General features: G+C 40.1%; 1 protein-coding gene and 1 long non-coding RNA gene across 10 annotated transcripts in view; one reads left to right on the forward strand and one right to left on the reverse strand.

Moving 5' to 3' along the window:
• The window catches only part of PRUNE2 (prune homolog 2 with BCH domain), a 372,059-nt gene that overhangs the window by 16,374 nt on the left and 338,687 nt on the right, over positions 1-16,998 (reverse strand). For 8 of the 9 annotated variants that reach the window (XM_084988095.1, XM_084988073.1, XM_084988063.1 and 5 more), the window contains 4 exons: positions 11,119-11,221; positions 10,337-10,468; positions 9,169-9,255; positions 2,189-2,287 (listed from right to left, as the gene is read on the reverse strand). In XM_084988095.1, coding sequence (XP_084844221.1) covers positions 2,189-2,287; positions 9,169-9,255; positions 10,337-10,468; positions 11,119-11,221 — 421 coding nt within the window. Of the gene's footprint in view, positions 1-2,188; positions 2,288-9,168; positions 9,256-10,336; positions 10,469-11,118; positions 11,222-14,264; positions 14,340-16,998 lie in introns of all 9 variants that reach the window. The other variant, XM_084988051.1, reaches the window with a different exon arrangement.
• LOC146407069 (uncharacterized) lies at positions 319-9,379 on the forward strand. The gene is made up of 2 exons (XR_014823017.1): positions 319-428; positions 7,466-9,379. It is a non-coding gene; the product is annotated as an uncharacterized LOC146407069 (long non-coding RNA).

Here is a 16,998-nt window from a genome sequence, read left to right on the forward strand (position 1 = left end):
TTAAGTGTCCTATCCTAATACAGCTATTTCTTGCCTGAAATAAATTTTTAAAAAAGCAATACAATGATAATAAGTAATATTCTGGATTACCAGCTTTGTGCCAGGAGGCTTCCTGAACACCTTATGAACACTGATTTCATTCAGTCCTTAGGAGTTTTCCATGAATTAATTGTTCCTTCCTTTCTCATGTTATGGATGCTGAAGCTGAGATTCAGAGAGTTTTTAATAGGTTGTCTGAAGTCTCAGAGAGGAAGGTGGGAAGGTTCAAATCTAATGCTAAGCCTCCAAAGCTCAGTCTCTTCTCTTCTTTTTCCTGCTGCTACAGGGGAAGTGGTACAGTATTTACCTAGAAAGTGGCCAGTGCTCATTTCCACTTGAAGAGAGAATGAATTTGTCAACTTTTGCAGAGAGAGACAGCACTATAAGAGGTGGGTGCTCCAGTACTTTTTAATTTATATATATATAAATACACACACACACACACATATATATATATATTTTTTTTTTTTTTGCCATTTCTTGGGCCGCTTCTGCGGCATATGGAGGTTCCCAGGCTAGGGGTCTAATTGGAGCTGTAGCCGCCAACCCATACCAGAGCCACAGCAACGCGGGACCTGAGCCGCATCTGTGACCTACACCACAGCTCACGGCAACACTGGATCATTAACCCACTGAGCGAGGCCAGGGATCGAACCTGCAACCTCATGGTTCCTAGTCGGATTCGTTAACCACTGCACCACGACGGGAACTCCAGTACTTTTTAATTTAAAGACTAGAAGTGGGATATGGAGGATGGGGTGCCTTTTTTGAGGCAGCAGGCCAGAGCTGTGCAGTTTATGGGAATGCTATGAAGCTAGTGATGGTAAGAGCCACCATTAGGAACTTATGAATTATGAACACTGCTTGATTCAGCTGAGACAACTGGCAAATGTTCTAAACCCAGTCAGTATCCTCTGTTTACACCTGATACTGGGATGTAGGAAAGCCAGATGCAGCTTACTCCTGAGCTTTGACTTTAGATGGATATTTTAAGGGAGGTAAAGAAAGCTGCTAGAAAGGGGCATGGGAATTTTGCTGCCAGACTGACTTGGCTTTGAATTCTAATTCCATCTCCCTTGTTCCTGTTTATACTCTGCATAAGTAACTTCCCTTTCCTACGTTATCTTCCTTATCTATAAATGGGAGTTTACTGTGAGGATTAAATGAAGGATCTAAATAGAGCACTTATGCCCAGCAGTAGAGACACATTAAATGATAGTCTTTTCCTTCCAGTTTTTGTGGCCCCCCCCGCCCCGTTTTTTTTTAAGTGAGGAGATTCTTTTGGAAGCCCAAATCGGGAGGTCCATTTTGCTTTCCGTTTTTTGGAGAAAAATGGGGTATCCTTGTCTGCTTTCTCTGAGCTGATGGCTACATGCCTCCTGATTCTAATCAGACAGAAAACGAGTGAATCAGACAGAGTGAAAGAAAAACATGATCGACAGTAAACAATAGTTCTTTGCAACAGTGAACCAATGAGGAGGGTTCATTCTCCAGCATCATGTTTTGAAGTCCCAGCTCCAAGCAGTTGTTCAGTTAACTTTTTACTTATTATTTTTGCAGCATAATTCTGCAACCTTCAGTATCCATGCTTTCTTCCTACAGGCTTCCCCCCCTGTACTGAATGAAGAAATCATTCCTAACTACACCACTCACCACTCTGCTTTATCTTTCACCTGAAGGGAATCATGAAGAGAAAGGACTTAGAAAAAAACAGAGAAAGGGTCATTTTTTTCTCTTTTCCGAGGGTCAAGCAGATAAATTGTTTTACAGAAGACAATAAAGAAATCCATGCTATGCTCAGAATCTACTGTATCTGTGTGGCATGAGAGGCACAAGTAACACATATACTGATTAAGGTTAAATCTATGCTTTCTCCAAAATGGTAGTAAATTCAGGGTAAAATTAGCAAATCTCAGTAATATCGATAGAAGATTATGTGAGAGAAGATTATGTGAAGGAAGATCTGAAAGAACAGAACAGTTATCTCTGGGTTATAAGAAAAGAAATATGTTTATTGGAGAATATTTCCTATTTGTTTTAAATAGGAGATAATGGCATCTCCCCATATTCCAGAAATGAGTTATTTTCCAGTCTCCTTCTCCAGACATGCAATATTTCTTACCACATCTTCAAAACCCCCAGGACTTACTTGATGATGCTCTCTGGAATATGGATGCAATCCATTGGGATCAGCCCACTGAGTTCCGATAAGCTACTGACATATTTAATTTTACTGCTGAATTTTGAACTAAAAAAAAAGAAAAGAAAAAAGATGTTAGTCGCTCCTTCACCCCTCCTAAGCCTGCGAATTCTTCCTGAAAACCCTTACCACCTTGCCCCAGTACTCTTACTAAGAAGAAGGGCTCCATTATTTGGGTAGTTACTCTGTGTCAGATACTGTTTTGTTTATATAGACTAATTCATTTCCTATGACAGCCTAACAAAGCAGGTACTATTAGTATTCTCTTTTTAAAGATAAGGAAACTCAAAACAGGGAGTTACTTGCCCCGGTTTCACCTTAGGTTAAGTGGCAGAGGCTAAATTTAAAGTTGGGCAGCCTGAGAGTTCCTGTTGTGGCTCAGTGGGTTACTAACCCAACCAGTATCCGTGAGGATGCAGGTTCAATCCCTGGCCTCATTCAGTGGGTTAAGGATCTGGTGTTGCCCTGAGTTGTGGTGTAGTTCGAAGACGTAGTTCAAATCCCGAGTTGCTGTGGCTGTAGCATAGGCCAGCAGCTGTAACTCCTATTTGACCCCCCCTAGCTTGGAAACTTCCATATGCCACATGTATGGCCCCCAAAAGCAAATAAATAAATAAATAAATAAAGCTGGGCAGCTTGACTGCAGGGTCCACACTCTCATCCACACATCACCTAGCCTCTGAATTGTCACTGGTTTATGGTCTGTTTGGCTTTGTTTGCTTGTTTATTTGTCTTTAACAAACAAAAATCTTGTCAATATTTCTTTCGGAATCTACCAAGGTTGATATATTTTCTTTTTTTTTTTTAGTTTTATTTTAAATATTTATTTAGTTTATAAAAAGAGTTTGTTTTGAGAGTTCATTCCAGATGGACCAATGTTCAAAGAACATGTTCCAGTAACTGGATTTGAATTACAAACAGCTTTCATCTCAATGTTGTCATTTTATTTTTTAACTTAATTTTATTGGAGTATAGTTGACTTAACCATGTTGTTTTTCAGTGGTATCATTTTAGATGTGTATAAATGCATAGAAAACAACTTGCAAGGAGACCCCTGAAATTAATAAAGGAATTTGCCTCTAAGAAAGGGGGTTGGGAAGAGGAATCAGTAATTGTGGAAGGAAGAACTTGGTCTGATCTACAATGATTTTTTAAGAAGTTTTGTAAGTTCTATAAGAAGGTGGCATTTTTTTAGAACTTTTGTAAGTTTTTTAAGAAGGCATTTTATAAGAAGACATTTTCGTATTGTTGGTTTAATAGCAAACTAATTCTAAAAATAAAGAAAGAAAGAAAAAAAGAAAGAAACAACTACTACTTGAAAGGGAACCTGATCAAGCATCAGACTTTTTTGAATGGTCTCTAATGGAGCGGCCTCCCCAGTCTACTAGGGTGATGCTGAGCTACCTGCCAACTGTACTGCCTTCTGCTCAACTACTGTGCATTCTCATAGGAAGTCTTTTCAAGGTCGATTTTTTTATACATCTGTCTTTCACATCTGACTTGCAGTTTTGACCCTGGGCCACTGGCTGTGACCTTGTGAATAAACTTTCATCTGTGAATGGTCATTTTCAGTCCTCCTGGTAAATCTTGGGTGAACAGACACTACCAATGCTATGCTACATTAGGCCACTTCCTTCCTCTGAGTTCTTGAACTAAATTCAGGTTTTGATAAAAGACGGAGTGGAATAAGAGGACAAGTCATGCAAGGGGGAAACCTCCAGCTCTGGTGTTAGGTTCACTGGAATATATAGTTTTCTAAACATGCCATGTTCTCTCCTTCTTGGTGTGTTGGTACCTGCTGTTTCCTCTACCTGGTTTTACCTAGCCAATCCCATCAGTTCTTCAAAACTCACCTTGAGGGCTCATTCTTCTGGAAAGCCTCTCTTGATTTGACTCCTAGTATTCACGTTCCACCTGTTACCTTAAAACTTACCCTTACCTTGAGTTCTAAGCTCCCCCTTTTCATGCTTCCTCTGTACCCTGTATTACAGCTGTTTACTAGTCTGTCTCTGTCAGCTGCCAGGCTGTGAGCTCCTTAAGGATAGCAATTCACTAATTTCTCAGCCTCTAGCACCCAACCCAATGCTAGACACAATTCATTAAAAAAAAATAAATTTGAGGGGGGAGAGATAAATTAAAGAGAACTGGATTAGCAAATATAGACTACTATATATAACATAAACAACAAGGACTGTACATAGCCCAGGGAACTGTATTCAATATCTCAAAATAAACCATAATGAAAAATATAATGTATATAAGAAGATATATATTATCTAAATCACTTTGTTTTATACAAAAAACATAATATCTAAAATTAACTATATTTCAATTTAAAAAATACACAATTTTGGAGTTCCCGTCGTGGCGCAGTGGTTAACGAATCCGACTAGGAACCATGAGGTTGTGGGTTCGGTCCCTGCCCTTGCTCAGTGGGTTAACGATCCGGTGCTGCCGTGAGCTATGGTGTAGGTTGCAGATGCGGCTCGGATCCCGCGTTGCTGTGGCTCTGGCGTAGGCCGGTGGCTACAGCTCCGATTCGACCCCTAGCCTGGGAACCTCCATATGCCGCGGGAGCGGCCCAAGAAATAGCAAAAAGATAAAAATAAAATAAAATAAAAAATAAAAAATACACAATTTTTTTAAAAAATGAATTTGCCATATACCTCTATCATAGGAATTACCCTTTAGCAGTGATAAGACCTATAATATAATTTAGTGACCAACTTTTCTCAGGTCTAAAAATTGGTTACACTGCTGTACACTGATTCACAGGAGGATCTTTCAAGGGGGTCTTACTACATGATGAAACTGAAGAATATAATGTGCTTAAAATGTGTGTTCTTTACAATTAGGTAGACATTGGGTTCAAAGGCTGAGTCTGTTGTTCACCAGCTATGTTACCTTAGACCCGGGGCTGGCAAACTATGGCTCGTGGGCCAAAGCCAGATCATGACTGTTTTAAATAGTCCTTGAGCTAAGAATGCTTTTACATTTTTTTTAAATGGCTGAAAAATGATCAAAACAAGATTTTGTGACATGTAAAAAATTTCAGAAAATTCCACTTCAGTGTTTATAAATCAAGTTGTACTGGAACATAGCCACACATATTTATTTACACATTGCCTATGGCTGCTTTTGCCCTACCATGACAGAGTTGAGTAGTTGTGATTGAGACCATATGGCCTACAACATTTAAAATATCTAATATCCGATCCTTTACAGAATGGATTTGCTGGATCCTGCTTTAGACAATTTATTTGACCTCACAGGTTTTCCCCTATATAACAGAAAAAGGAGGCAGACTTCCTTCAGGGGACTGTCATTAGGGTTAAACAAAATAGCATGTAAGCACTCAATAAATATAAGCCATTATTTTATGTGATTTACCACAGCACTACTTGCTATAATTTTATTATTTTGTTATCATTGTTATAATCTTGGAAACTTCCTCCAATAAATAATGTTGAAGTATACTCATTTTTTAATAAAAAGATAATGTACCCCTATGTTCATTTCAGCACAATTCACAATAGCCAAGACATGGAACCAACCTAAATGTCCACTGACAGATGAATGTGGTACACAGGTGTTCCTGTAGTGGCGCAGTGGTTAACGAATCCGACTAGGAACCATGAGGTTGCGGGTTCGGTCCCTGCCCTTGCTCAGTGGGTTAATGATCCGGCGTTGCCGTGAGCTGTGGTGTAGGTTGCAGACGCGGCTCGGATCCCGCGTTGCTGTGGCTCTGGCGTAGGCCGGTGGCTACATCTCCGATTCGACCCCTAGCCTGGGAACCTCCATATGCCGCGGCAGCGGCCCAAGAAATAGCAAAAAAGACAAAAAAAAAAAAAAAAAAAAGAGAGAGATGTGGTACATATACACAATGGAATACTATTCAGCCATAAAAACAACAAAATAATGCCATTTGCAGCAACATGGATAGAACTAGAGACTCTCATACTAAGTGAAGTAAGTCAGAAAGAGAAAGACAAATACCATATATCACTCACATTTGGAATCTAATGTATGGCACAAACGAACATTTCTACAGAAAAGAAACAAACTCATGGTCATGAAGAACAGACTTGTGGTTGCCAAGGGGAAGAGGGAGTGGGATGGACTGGGAGTTTGGGGTTTGAAGAATCAAACTATTACATTTGGAATGGATAAGCAATGATATCCTGCTGTATAGCATAGTTAACTACATCTAGTCACTTGTCATGGAACATGATGGAGAAAAATGTGAGAAAAAGAATGTGTATATATATATATGTGTGTGTGTTTGTGTATGTACGACTGAGTCACTTTGTTGTACAGCAAAAATTGACAGAACAGGAGTTCCCACAGTGGCTCAGTGGTTAACAAATCCAACTAGCAACCATGAGGATGCAGGTTTGATTCCCGGCCTCGATCAGTGGGTTAAGGATCCAGCATTGCCGTGAGCTGTGGTGTAGGTTGCAGACACGGCTCAGATCCCACGCTGCTGTGGCTGTGGTGTAGGCTATCGGCTACACCTCTGATTAGACCCCTAGCCTGGGAACCTCCATATGCCATGGGCACGGCCCTAAAAAGCAAAAAAAAAAAAAAAAGAAATTGACAGAACATTGTAAATCAACTATAATAGGAAAAATAAAAATCGTTTAAAAAAAGAAATATAAAGTAAATAATTTTTAAAAATTCTTACCATAAAAATATCAAGAGGAAACATCTGTTTTATAATCATGAAAGTTGAATTATTAAACAAACATTAATGAAACACTATCAGTTCTAATGTTGCTTTTTCAGCCATTAAAGTTTGCATAAGCTGTTCATTGTATGTTGACTCTTACCCCCGCCCTATCAAAGCATTTTCCACTGTTATTAAAATAAGTGGCTTTTTGTATATCTTAAAAGTTCATATTATTTTTAAAAGTAATTTAACACAGTATGGTAAAGAGCTAATCTCTGCCAGAGGAAAACTAAGTTGAATCCTGCTACTGTAACTAAGCAGGAGCCTGTGGGACCTTCCCAGAATAGACCACCCATGTGCTCTGCCTGCCTTTTGTCTATAGAACTTTGGTCAAAGAATAAATTTAATTAGAGAAATGGGAAAATATAGAAAAAGAGGAAAACAGTCAAGCAAGACAAAATAATAATAGTTTAGCCATTCAACAAAATTAAGGCTATTTAGTTCTTCCTCAAGTGCTATAGATAATATTCTGAGCCATGTCTCGAGCTTTTTTGCAGATATCGAAATCCCTACCAGGTGGAAGGAGTTAACTGCCTGATGCCCATAAGTGCAGAGACCCCAGACCAGTTGGAACCAGAATGTGGATGATGCTAATTTCCAGTTACCTCACCACCAACCAATCAGAAGAATGTCCACAAGCTGATCCAGCCCTGCTCCTACAACACTATAAGACTCCTCACTATCCCCATCCTGGGCAGAACAGTTTTGACAGCACTATTTGCTGTGGCCCCCGTGGCCTGGCAAAACAAGAAAGCTATTCTTTTCTACTTCACTCCAAACTCTGTGTTTCTATTCTGCACCAGTGAACAGAAGCTGAGTTTCGGCAACACTACTCAATTGTTGGAAGTAGGAAATGAGAATGAAATAAATCTAAGTGAACATGGAACAAAAAGGTAGACTTTGGAGGTACTGTAAAATGTACGTAAAAAAAGAGAAAGGATTTAAACTTGTAATTTTTCCCCCAGAAGTGATTAGAATTTTTCTTAGCGATTCAGTAACTCTGAGAAAGAAAAATTTCAATTTATCCAATTTTTGTCCTGATGTTAGGCAAGACATTATTCTAAACACACATACACATGTTAATTGAAGTACAGTTGATTCACAATTATATTAGTTTCAAGCATACAATATAGTAATTCAATCTCTCTATAGACTACACTCTATTTCAAGTTATAAAATACTAGCTATATTCTTTGTGCTGTACAATATATCCTTGTAGCTTATTTTATACGTAATGGTTTGTACCTCTTAATCCCACGCGCCTATGTTGCCCCTCCCTATTCTATCCTATTTAAAGCTCTCTAGAAAATACATACTGTTCTTTTCACTGGTAAATATATACAATAATGTATATAAGGCATATCTTTTCACTTACAAAATTTAAGGTTATATAGTATCTAACACAAAATAGACCATGAACAAATATTTACCAATTTGAACTGAATTTAAACCAAGAAGCCTCACAGATGATCAAAACAAATCTCTCAAAATGGATGCTCAGACTCTATACCTAACTTTGCTGACCTTCATGATATTTCTTCAGAAGAAACAGAACAATTAAACAAGGCACGGCTTCTTTTTCTGTCCTTAGTTTGTCTTTATTTTCCAGTGCATGTTACTCTACCTCTTTGATTCTCTACGAAATACCATACTACTTTAAAAGTACTATCTATGCCTTTTTGTAATATGACTTGGAAACCTCACTATTTCATCTTCAATGTTTACAGCAACCAATACAGACGTCATGATTTATAATTATGGGGAGAAAATACTCACTATGAAAATATGGTCACTTTTGTTGTTGTTGTTGTTGCTTTTTAGGGCCGCACCCTCGACCTATGGAGATTCCCAGGCTGGTGGTCAGATTGGAGCTGTAGCTGCTGGCCTGCACCACAGCCACAGCAACATGGGATCCTTAACCCACTGAGCAAGGCCAAGGATCAAACCCGCAACCTCATGGTTACTAGTCAGATTCAGTTCTGCTGCACCACGACGGCAACTCCCCTTTATTTATTTATTTATTTGCTCACTCATAATCAGAGTCTCTTGCTGGGTGGTCCAAAATAGATTTCCAGAAAAGGGAGAAGTAAAACATGTTTTTCTAAATACTCTGCTGGTTTATGAATTATTGTTTAGAGGACAATGAATGCATATTTTTATAATTAAAGTAGTATTAATTCTACTGCAATATCAAGCATACCTTATAAAAGGTCGTGTAACTGCAAGGATTGTTCTGATGAACCAAGATGGATGAACAATGATGAATGATTTTAAATTCTTCCGCAACCTATTTTGAAAAGAGAAAAAACAATTACATATATAATAATAGGGAGTTCTATATAAATTACTGTTATCTGGTATGAAGGTATAGAATGCCATGATTAATAAAAAGAATGCCTTTTAAGATATAATTTGAAATTTGCATGATTCAAATCTTACTTCTCCATAGAATAAATATAAAATAGAATACTACATTCTTAGAGTGCATAAATCTATAACTGACCTGGAATATTTTTGTTTAATGATGCTTTTCATTTTTGTCACCATTATCTTTATCAGTCTGAAATGAATACGCTCTTTACTAGCAACTCAGCCAATTCACCTGAGCCTTGGTTTCTTCTGTATAATGAAAATAGTAACAGTCTATTATGTGGTTATATGACCTACAGATTATCATTTTAATGTTTTTGATATTCAGACATATTTCTCAGCATTAGCAATGCTACTTGTGTACATTTGGATGGTGAAATAGATTTTAGTTACTATAACAGGACACTCACATCTGAGGGGAAGCCACACATATGGTAGACATCATAAACCTCTATGCTTATTATGGCCATTCTCCTATAGATGGCGACCACGTGTTTTGTTCTAATAAAACCAGCATGGACAGAAGTGATGTAGCTTGAGGAAAGAGTACAGAAAGGTCCCCCCATGGGCCAGAATTAACAGTGAATGTTGAAATAAGAGAACAAGGGTTGCCTAAGTCACAATCGTCCTAGTGCATAAAAACATCAGCAAGGTCACGTGATATCAATAACGACTCCCAGATACTTTGGTTTTTCAGCTCAAATTGCACCTCCATGTGGCAAAAGGATGGGCATACTTTAAAATACTTGGTCACCAAGTATTTTACAACATTTAACAAAAAGATTTCAGCATTGAACAAAATAAAGCAAGAGTTGCCTTATTTCAGATTTGGGGCATCAAGTAACACTTTGATTAATACTTTTATAATTTATTACCCCAATTCTTCATTAATTCAGTGTTCCTAAATTGTGACTGCAATTTTGGTAAATTAAAACCTAACTGGAGATGGACGTTGTGGAGGAGGTCAAAATAGTGATTAAATAATGGCGTCTACATACCGTCTGTCAATCATCTGGTAGCATTTCTTCATCCAGCCCAGCCCTGGCATTTTCCGTCTTGGGGTTGCACCATTCAAGTACACAATCATATAGTCTTCAGCTACCATCAGCTCTAAAGTACTTATTACATATCTGATCACAGGAAGGAAGAGGAGTGTTGTCAGTTCCCACATGAAAGAGTTCATCTTATTTTCCCATAATTATATAACACTTAAATTACAGGGTGCATGACATTTAAGAATGGTTGCACATATTACCTCTTCACCTTGAGAAGACTGCAGTTACCTAAGATCATTTCTCTGAGAGTATTATTCATTTATTTGTTATCTGTCTCTCTCTCTCTCCCCTCTCTCTCTTTTAATGCTAGTACACCTGAAAAATGTGTGGGTTAGAAACCTGACTTTCAAAAATGTCAACAATGTTACTATATACTAGGCTCAGGGCAGATTAAGTGACGGCAGATATAAATGAAGTCAGGTTATCATCAGTTGACTGAGAACATGTTATCAGGGAATAAAAATGACACCTCAGCCAAAGGAAATGTTACAGAATGTTAAAATACAGGCCAAACTGTGCATTTTGTTTTCAATTTATTCTGACAAAACAGCTCCTCTAAAGCTTTTAGTCTCTTGAGCAATTTTCCTCGACACAGATTTCATCGACTTTTAATCAAAGGCATAGAATATTCTACATCACTGATTTCCTTTTATTAAAGATGCTCTATCTGCCATGACATGCCCACAGACTGCAGCTCAAAGCACTTTGTCGTAAGTATCACTCACAAGAAAAGATTTTCCATGACATAGTGGTAATCCGCCCGACTGCTGTCTGGCAGAAAACAGGCAGCAAACACAATGATGGCATTTAGGCCGTCCCCATAGTATCCTGGGGGACAAACAAAAAGACATTTGTAACCAAGTGAAAGCTCTTAACAACACAAAATATTTAACCTAAAGGATAAATCTGGAAGCCTTGGAAAGTGTATGTGGATGTAATAGGTCTATCTTTAAATGGGTACTATATAGATTATTCTCCTGTAAGTATTTACACATATCCTTCGGTGGTTCAGATATAAATTAAGTAGATTCTTAAACATATAGTGTGAATGTATTTGCAAATATTGAGTATTCATGTATTATGGATGATTATATATGTTGTACATAGTCATAAATTGGTGTTTAAATATTCAACTTATCAAAGGATGGGGGCAACATTTTTTACTTAAGAGCTTCTTATTTATATAATAAAAAAAGTGAATTTATATAATATTCCCTCCTTTCATAGCCAAGAAAGAGATTCTGTTTGATCCTCTTTAGTTCCTCCTAGTTTTAGAGCTTGGTTAATTTGAGGGGAAAAATTTAGCCACCGACCTGCAATGTAACCTGAGACTCACACACTCCAGTGACCAGATACTAGTGAGTAGGTAAGGAAAACACCTTTAGTTTGATTCTGAGGCCTGGTGCACTTTCCCATAGCATCCGTGGGACCTTAGGTGCAACAGACAGTGTAGGGACACATGGAAAGTTCTGGTCAGGCCTAGAGTAACTGAGGTCAGAATTCAAACCCTAGTTTTTTAAGAAAGGGCCAAACTCTAGAAGGGCCTGGTTAAAGCCTGCCTCTCTTTGAATTTTTGGAAAATAAGTGCTTTGGGGAAAACTTGAGAATTACTTTCGGGTAACATGAATTACTGGCAAGGGAGGGTGGGTGTGGAAGAGCTATTTGCTGGTAGCAGTGAGAAAATAGGAGGCAGGTGTGGCCACTGAAATTCTAGGGGTCAAGGAAAATGTAGAGACATCTCAGAACCTTCTACCTACTTTTGAAAGCTCTGCCTCATCCTTGAAGCCAGCTCTGTGTTCCCTGAGCTCATCTCTGAAATTCATGGCAAGGGTTGGTCAAATCTCCAGGAGTTCTTGTTTGTTCATTTTCAAATGTCTGCCAGACTTAGAAATGAAAGCAATGCCCTCTATTTTTATTTTTTAGTATCTCTTTTAAACATGTGTGATCTGTGTCCTATAACGTAGTTCTGCACTTCAGAATCACCACACAGAGATTTCCTCAAAGATTAGAGTAGGAGGACAGGAAACACCCTCAAGCCTGAGCAGAACTCAGTGTTTCACTTTTTCAGTACTCTAAATACCCCTCTGGTGATTACAAGGCAGTAAAATACTGGCTGGATATAGATTTGCATGGGCTTAACTCTTGAAAAGCAATTTAATAAGATATTCTCTACAAGGATAGAGAGTATGACGCCACCACAAAGGAGGTGGGGAAGAAAGTGATACCAACTAAAAATACATCAAATTGTGGGTTTGTGCATACTACTAATTTGAGGTTGCTGTACATAGTGTTTATGCTACACATGTTCGAAAATGCTACCTATATAAGCATATCCCTGATGAAACACATATTTGCCAAACAGGATTGCAGTAGCTTCTCTCTAGATTTTTTGCTTTAGTTCCATCTTTTCCAACAGGTAGCTATTTACCAATTTCTTTTTACAATGTGGCTTGAAGGAAAACAGCAGAGGGCAATACATTTGAATACGAGAACTGTTTGTTCTAATGATTTCATTTAGGAAGATTCATAACTGAATAGAAATCCACCAAGGATTGGGTGGCTTCGTGATACTAATCCTAATACCATGAAAGCATGCAATTCAGACTCAGCAAAAGGAAAAAGACCAAGTTCATTAAAAGAGACAATAGACATAGTGAATCCATCTTAAAAATGTACAAAAGCCTCCTTTCAAAGACATCCCCCTTCCTTCCTTCCTTCCTTTCTAGGGCCACACACAGAAGGTCCCAGGCTAGGGGCTGAATCAGAGCCACAGCCACCGGCCACAGCCACAGCAATGCCAGATCCGAGCCATGTCTGCGACCTGTACCACAGCTCACGGTAATGCCAGATACTCAACCCATCGAGTGAGGCCAGGGATCCAACCTGCGTCCTCATGGATATTAGTCGGGTTCGTTACTGCTGAGCCACAGTAGGAACTCCTCAAAGGCATATGTCTAAATCTGGCTGTCTGGCTCCAGGGTGTCAGGATAATTTCAAGATCATGACTGATCAGTTACTTTGGGTTGCTTTTTTTCCTCTCTTTCTGGGGAATTTTTAAGAATTTTTTTTAAGGAAAGGCAGAGATTTATAAATAGTACTTCAGAAGTCATCTTAAATGGCAATTCAGCTCTTTGTGTCACTGCTGTCTGGACTTGGACTGTTGTGGCATTCACTTGGGTTCATTTAACCACAGGAATCCTTAAGGATCAACTTACCACTTCCTCATCATTGCCTAAATCGGGAATCTCTTTCTATTAAAAAAAAAAATCACTGAAATTGACATAGGATGGATTTTTGTACTTTGGGACAGAGGAATTGCAGGAAGGGAAAAAGAGGCAAAAGAAAGGAGGAAAACAGGAGGAGAGAAAATGTAGGATGTAGGGAATGAAAGAGAAGATTTCCTCATGAAAGTCTTCCTTCTACATCAAGAGCTGGTGCTGCTGCTGTTAGGCTTTGAAACTATTTCAGACAGTAATTGCTGGCAAAGTGCAGTAATGTGAAAGAACAGGACTATTTGCGTTTTGTCCCACATCTATGCCTTCAAGGGGGTCAGCTAAACCAATTTCCACACTAAATATGCAACTCAGGCAAGAGAAGTTGCCTGACAGTAAGTGCATGGCTTGTGTGAAGTTTGAATTTCTAAAACATGTACTTTATCAGACTCTCTTCCCGGTAACGCTGGAGTGAACCTGGGCTGTGTGTGCTGAGGTGTGTGGCACCTCCTGCGACCCTCAGAAGCAATGATGCAAACCTTACCTGTGGCAGAACAGACAGGCATAAAAGGCACGCAACACAAGTTTGCTGGCCAGCAAATGGAATGGAGAGAGAAGGAAAGATGCCACAGTCGCAACCAAAACATACACACACACACCCCAGCCTGCAACTCTTCTCATCCTTGCCAGGAGCATTTGTTCAGCAATACTGCAGAGAAGGTTACCTGAGTCTCCTATAATGAAATGAGAAGTAAACACACAAAACAGGAAACTCCTCGTTACAATGCTTTGGCATGACTGCCCTTGGTTATATCATTGTGTTTTCTGCGTCAGGTTCAAAAACACCAGTTCTGGCCTCAAGGTGACCCCAACCTGTTGGCTGATCCAAACCACCCAGACTTCTCATTCTTTGCTTTTTAATTTAAGCAGATGGCAGAGATATTACTCATGGGCTTGCAGGAGGTGACACTGGCTTTGCAATCACCCTTTCTTGACTGCTAAGGTAACTGAGGCTCAGGGGAGTTAACCAAGGTACTAAGGTCACAGGCTAATTGGTGGCCAAGATGGGTCTTTAATCCTGTTCTTATACATGGGCCATGTGGAGGTCACCAAAGCTGTGAGCTCAATTATTGGTTCAGAGAATGCTTGCTCTTAAACACAGATGTTCCCAACTGCTACGGACACTTGGCAGGGCCTGGCTTTGCAACAAACATTGGCAGTGCCTTTTTTTTTTTCCCCCCTGCCTTTTTAGGGCTGCAAAAGGCAATATAAGTTTCCAGGCTAGTGGACAAATCAGAGCTGCAGCTGCCAGCCTACACCACTGCCACAGCAAGCCATCTCTACGACCTATACCATGGCTCACAGCAATGCAGGATTCTTAACCCACTGAGCAAGGCTAGGGATCCAACTCGCATCCTCATAGATACTAGTTGGGCTCGTTTCTACTGAGCTGCAAAGGAAACTCCTTGGCAGGTCTTTTAATCACCCCCATCTTGCAGTCCTGCTGCCCAGAGCACTGGACAGTTAGCACTTTACTACTGGCCTGAGTGGGAAAACTGCCTCCTAGCAAAATGTAAGACACCATGACAACATCCATGTTCCCTAAGGAGTGCTGCTTTTTAAATGCTCATCAGAAGCCAGGAGGACAAACTCAAAGGATTGGTAACTAGGGAGTGTGGCTTGAGCATCGCCAAGGTCTAAGAAAGTGGTGTGAGCCTCCAAGACAGCAGACAAAGCTTTAGCAAAATAAGCAACATATGCTGCTCAGGCGGAGGTGGCATCACCTTAACGTGGCCAGAGGCACATTCATGCGGGCTGGCGCCTGGAGAAGTTTGAGGCAGAGCTGGAGGGTGCGGGGAGGAAAGGAGGCCTTCACACTCAAACCAGAAGTCACACAGAACAAAAAGGAGCTCACAGCACAGACAGGAGACAAGCAAATGCCAAGGGAGGAGGTGGCAGGGATGGAGGGCACAGCAAACCAGGTTATCCCTCAGGTGTCAGGTGAATTTTCACCAAGGATGTAATAGGCTGAAGCAGTGGCTTTTTCTTTTGACCCAAGTGCACTGATGATAAATCACTCCTGATTCAGGCAACAGACCAATGGGCTCAACCCACCCACCCATGTAACCTCACTATGGCTGAAAAGAATAAGCAGGTGAGGCTGCTGGGGTAATAAGAGCTAGTTCAGCCTTCCAACAGCAGTGAGGCTGTGAGCCTGCTGCCTTCACCAAAAAAAGGACTCTCTCTTTTGTTTTTTTTTTTCCTTTTTTGGCTGCCTCATGGCATATGGAGTTCCCAGGCCAGGGATCAGATCCAAGCCATAGTTGGACCTAAGCCACAGCGGCAGCAAAGCCAGGCCAGGGATCGAACTTACATCCCAGTTCTCCCAAGATGCCACCAATCCTATTGCACCACAGCAGGAACTCCAAGGGAATTTTAACTTATGACCCTGACTGGTAAAAATGGGCAGGGATTACCACTGGGCGACTGTGATGGATGATGAAAACTTTTCTCAAGTTCTTGTACTTTGTAGAATGAGCACAGGCTATTTTATAGTCAGCTTCTGTTTTGTTTTCTTTTCATTTCTAAAAAGCCAACAAGTCCAAAATACCTGATGGGTGGTGCAAAGGAGGTATGACCTGGGAAAGATCTGGATGATGTTAGGTTGTTGTTTTCATTAGGAGAACAACAGGGTTGACTCTATGGCCAGCTGTCTGTCACAGCAAGATTAGGCCTGTTTTCATTCCAAAGGGCTGTGGGAAAAGTCTCCCCATAGAGGAAACTGTCCCCAGCCACCCCAGCAACTACCACAGGGCCATATTACCATTTCATGGCAAATGGTGAGGCAGGAAAAAGGAAGGTCAAGGTCAGGCATTTTCCTTCACTTTCATGGGAGGAGGGGGGCCTGGATGGTCCTGATACTTACATGGAGGTAGCAATGCATGGGGCAGAAAGTGGAAAACCTGTGGTGAGGAAAGTTGGAGGGAAAAAATAAAATGTCCTTCTGCTTGTTAGAAAACAAAAGCTCCAGGTTTAATGCAGTGCTAAGACACTTATTTCCCTGTCCTCGTGAAGGAAGGGTGAACAATTGCCTTGTCAGCTTACACTTTTTCTGGAACAGCTGAGTGGTTAGGGTGGTGCCGCAGGGAAGCTGTGCATGCAGCAGAAAAACCAAAAAGCTGTTTATGTTTTCTGAAGTTGTCAACGTTCAATGTGTTGCTTGTGCTCGTGGCTTTTTGGGAATCCCAAATTAATCGAGCCTCCTGGAGCTCTAAGAAAGCAGTGAAAAGACAAAACAGAGGCTTTCTCCCTTGTCCCTCATGAAGCAGGTGGAGGTTTGGGCTGGAACTGGCTGTTGTCAGGCACAGATAATAGAGTTTTTAGAAAAGCAAA

Source organism: Sus scrofa, chromosome 1 (assembly GCF_054392235.1).
Source record: "Sus scrofa isolate SSC_HxYL_T2T_F1_AM1 chromosome 1, Sscrofa_HxYL_maternal_Yorkshire_Landrace_v2.0, whole genome shotgun sequence".
Taxonomy (NCBI): Eukaryota; Metazoa; Chordata; class Mammalia; order Artiodactyla; family Suidae; genus Sus; species Sus scrofa.